Below are 3,747 nucleotides of genomic sequence, written 5' to 3'. Positions count from 1 at the left end.
AAACACAAATTAGGGCTTCCCTGTGATGCAGTGGTTGGGAATCCGCCTGCCAATGCAGGGGACACGGGTTCGAGCCCTGGTCCGGGAAGATCCCACATGCCGCGCGGAGCAACCAAGTCCGTGCGCCACAACTACTGAGCCTGCGCTCTGGAGCCCGCAAGCCACAGCTACTGAACCCCACGCGCCTAGAGCCCGTGCGCCGCAGCAAAAGAAGCCACCGCAAATGAGAAGCCCGCGCACCGCAACGAAGAGCAGCCTCCGCTCGCCGCAACTAGAGAAAGCCTGCGCGCAGCAACGAAGACCCAGTGCAGCCAAAAACAAAATAAATAAGTAAATAAATTTATTTAAAAACCCCCACAAATTATCCTGTAGTTCTGGAGGTCAGGAGTCCAGTATCAGGCTCACTGAAGTCTGAAGTCTGGTGTCAGCAGGGCTGCATTCCTTCTGGAGGCTCAAGGGGAGAGGATCTGTTTCCTTTCCTTTTCCAGTTTCTAGAGGCTGCCTCATTCCCTGGCTCCTGGTCCCTCCTCCAGCAAGGCCAGCAACGTAGCCTCTTCTCTCTGACTTCTGTGTCCATTGTCATATCTCCTTCCCTGACCCTGACCCTCCGCCCTCCTTCATAAAGACCTTTGTGATCCCATAGGGCTCAGCTGAATGATCCAAGATAATCTCATCTCGAGATCCCTAACTGAGTCACACCTGCAAAGTCCCGTATAAGGCAGCGTGTTCACAGGGTCCAGGAATTAGGACGGGGACACCTCCAGGACCATTATTCAGCCTCCCACAGATCCCCTTTCTCCCACTCCATTTCTTTTTTTTTCAGGCCTGTTACACAGTGGTCCCATGTGTGCCCAGACTGGGGCTTTATAAAGCCTCTCCACAGGCAGGGGACATGCAGGCACAGGGTCAGGGCCGCAGAGCCAGGGTCATCTCAACGCCAGCTCTGACCAAAGTTAACCCACCCCTCAATAGCTTAACCTGTAAATTGGGGTTAATATTCCCTATCTTTAAGGAGTAATGTGAGAATTAGATAAGGTTTGTAAGCTAGTCAGAATTCAATAGAGAGTGGCTGTCCTGATTATTTTTAACGTCGTTAGAGAGAGGGTATTGTTTCCATTTTACAGCTGAGGCAACTGAGGCTCAGAGAGTCTGTATCAGTCCCTGAGGCTGCTGTAACAAATTACCACAAGCCAGGTGGCTTAACAACAGACACTTATTCTCTTATAGTTCTGGAAGCCAGAAGTCTGAAATCCAGTAGAGCCGTGCTCTCTCCGGGGATTTTAAGGGAGAATCCATTCCTTGCTGCTTATAGGTTCTGATCCTGGCGTGTCCGGACTTGTGGCCACATCGGTCCAATCTCTGCCTCTGTCTTCATGTGACTGCCTCCTCCTCTGTGTCTTTTCCTTTTCAGTCTCTTTTATAAGGACAACTGTGATGGCATTTAGGGCCCGCCCGGATAATCCAGGACTGTCTCATCTCAGGATCTTTAACTTAATCGTAACTTCAAAGATGCTTTTTCCAATAACATTCACAGGTTCCAGGGGTCTGACACAGTTCTCTTTCGGAGTCACCACTAGGTCCATGACCTGCCCAGAGTCACATCGCTGGTTAGTGACCGAGCTGGGCCTGGAACCCCTTGCCCAGGGCTTTCACCTTTACCCACTGCCTACCCCCGCCAACAGGTTGGCTCAGACTGGGTGGGCTCGGGTAGTGTCAGAGCCTAAGGCCTGATCCTACAGAGGTTTCCAGCATCTGCCTCCTGTCCTGACCTGCTGGCCAGGGCATCCCCCCAGTGGGCGGGCCCCTGGCCCGGCACCCTCACCAGCTGACATCCCTGGCCCCGTGCACCTGCTGACAGCGGTCTCTTCATCCAGGCCGCAGCTACGATGAGAAGGTGGATGTGTTTTCCTTTGGAATCGTCCTGTGTGAGGTAGGTCCGGGGTGGGCTCACAGTCCCAGGCTGCAGGCTGAAGTCTGCAGGGGCCCCAGGCCAGGGAGGCTCTGGGAACGGGGCTGCCCACAGCCACCTGCATTCCCAGGGGTGTGGTGGTCCAGGGGGCGCCAGGCCCGGGTGTGACCTGCCCTCGAACCCACCTGGGTGATGCCCAGTCCCAGGGGCCCTGGGTAACTGCTGGGCTTCGTGCTGGACAGATCATCGGGCGGGTGAACGCTGACCCAGACTACCTGCCGCGCACCATGGATTTTGGCCTCAATGTGCGAGGCTTCCTGGACCGCTACTGCCCTCCAAACTGCCCCCCAAGCTTCTTCCCCATTACTGTGTGCTGCTGTGATCTGGACCCTGAGAAGAGGTGAGTGGGTTGGGGGCTTAGGGTGGGGTTGTCCCCAGCAGAGCTCGAACCCACCATCCCCCTGCCTGTCTCCCCAGGCCCTCTTTCGTGAAGCTGGAGCAGTGGCTGGAGACGCTCCGCATGCACTTGGCTGGCCACCTGCCACTGGGCCCACAGCTGGAGCAGCTAGACAGGGGCTTCTGGGAGACCTACCGGCGCGGCGAGAGTGGACTGCCCGCCCACCCCGAGGTCCCCGACTGAGACCGGCCTGCCCAGCTGCCCCTGTCCCCGACTTGGGAGAATCCACCCTGCACCAGATTCCTCTGTATGCGGTGGCCAGGTGTGGCACCTTCAGCGGGGCAGCGGACACCCAGACCCCTCCCCAGCGCCAGGCCCTAACTTGCCTTCTACCCTGTGGGCCGTGGCCCCTGCCCTTTCTCTGCCCCCGGCCCCAGAGCTGGCCTGGCTGCACAGACACCATCACCTCACCCTGCCTTACCTCTGTCTTGGTGGGGCCACCCCCTCACGCTTCTCCTTGCATGAGCTGGAGGACCCGTGTGAGCTGTACCCCATCCCCTACCCGGTACCCTATCCCACACCCGCTGCCCCGGCTGTCCTATGCACACTCTCTACCCGTCTGCAGCTCCTCCGAGGCTGGGCCAGAGGACAGATAGCCTCAGACCGTGGCTCATCACTGTATTCCCAGGAGCCAAACAGGGAGTCTGGGGCCCATCACCCCCCCAGGGGGTGTCTAGGTAGCGTCAGGTATTGATAATTATCCAAACCCCCAAAGCAGAGAGAGGTCGTCTCCTGTGGAGTGGAAATCCCCGTGGCTGGGCAGCAGCCCTCCCTCGCTTTGGGTCTTTTTGTTTCTTTATTGAAGCCACTTTAGTGAGAAGCAGGTACCAGGCCTCAGGGTGAAGGGTGGGTCCCTGGAGGGAGAGGGGAGCCGTGGTCCCAGGGCCAGAGCTGCTGGGAGGAGCAGCAGAGGGAGGCTGGGCAGAGTGGACGAGGCAGTGTCCACCAGCATCCCAGCCCCCTGAAGTTCATCTCAGCACCATCCCGGGCCTCTCCCCGAGGCTCCCTGCCAGTGGCCAGAGCAGCCCCTGCCCCTCCCCATGCCCTCTGTCCTCTGGGTTCTTTCTGTGTAATCTATTTTTTAAGAAGAGTTTGTATTATTTTTTCATACGGCTGCAGCAGCAGTAGCTGCTGGGGGCTTGGGGTTTTATTTTTTTGGCGGGCGGGGGTGGGGGGGCCATTTTGTCACTTTGCCTCAGTTGAGCATCTAGGAAGTATTAAGACTGTGAAGCCTTCTCAGTGCACTTTGAACCTGGAAAGCAATTGAAACAGGCCCATGGGACTATGACTCAGGGAGGTGGGACACAGTCACCTCCATCCAGGAATCACGATGTCTAAGGAACAAAACCCAGACTCAGAATAATAAAATAAATTCTGTACT

The 3,747-nt window shown here is 56.9% G+C and overlaps 1 protein-coding gene across 3 annotated transcripts in view; it reads left to right on the top strand.

The window, feature by feature from the left end:
• Positions 1 to 3,747, top strand: part of LIMK1 (LIM domain kinase 1) — a 25,021-nt gene extending 21,274 nt beyond the window's left edge. For all 3 annotated transcript variants that reach the window (XM_029221822.1, XM_029221823.1, XM_029221821.1), the window contains 3 exons: positions 1,875 to 1,930; positions 2,152 to 2,309; positions 2,387 to 3,747. In XM_029221822.1, the coding sequence (XP_029077655.1) occupies positions 1,875 to 1,930; positions 2,152 to 2,309; positions 2,387 to 2,549 (377 nt within the window). In that variant the 3' untranslated portion in view covers positions 2,550 to 3,747. The remainder of the gene's footprint in view (positions 1 to 1,874; positions 1,931 to 2,151; positions 2,310 to 2,386) is intronic.

Source organism: Monodon monoceros, unplaced genomic scaffold, assembly GCF_005190385.1.
Source record: "Monodon monoceros isolate NGI ecotype Baffin Bay Population unplaced genomic scaffold, NGI_Narwhal_1 Super_Scaffold_13, whole genome shotgun sequence".
In the NCBI taxonomy this organism is placed as follows: Eukaryota; Metazoa; Chordata; class Mammalia; order Artiodactyla; family Monodontidae; genus Monodon; species Monodon monoceros.
The sequence above is the reverse complement of the archived record's forward strand: the minus strand, read 5'-3'. Positions and strand labels throughout refer to the sequence as shown.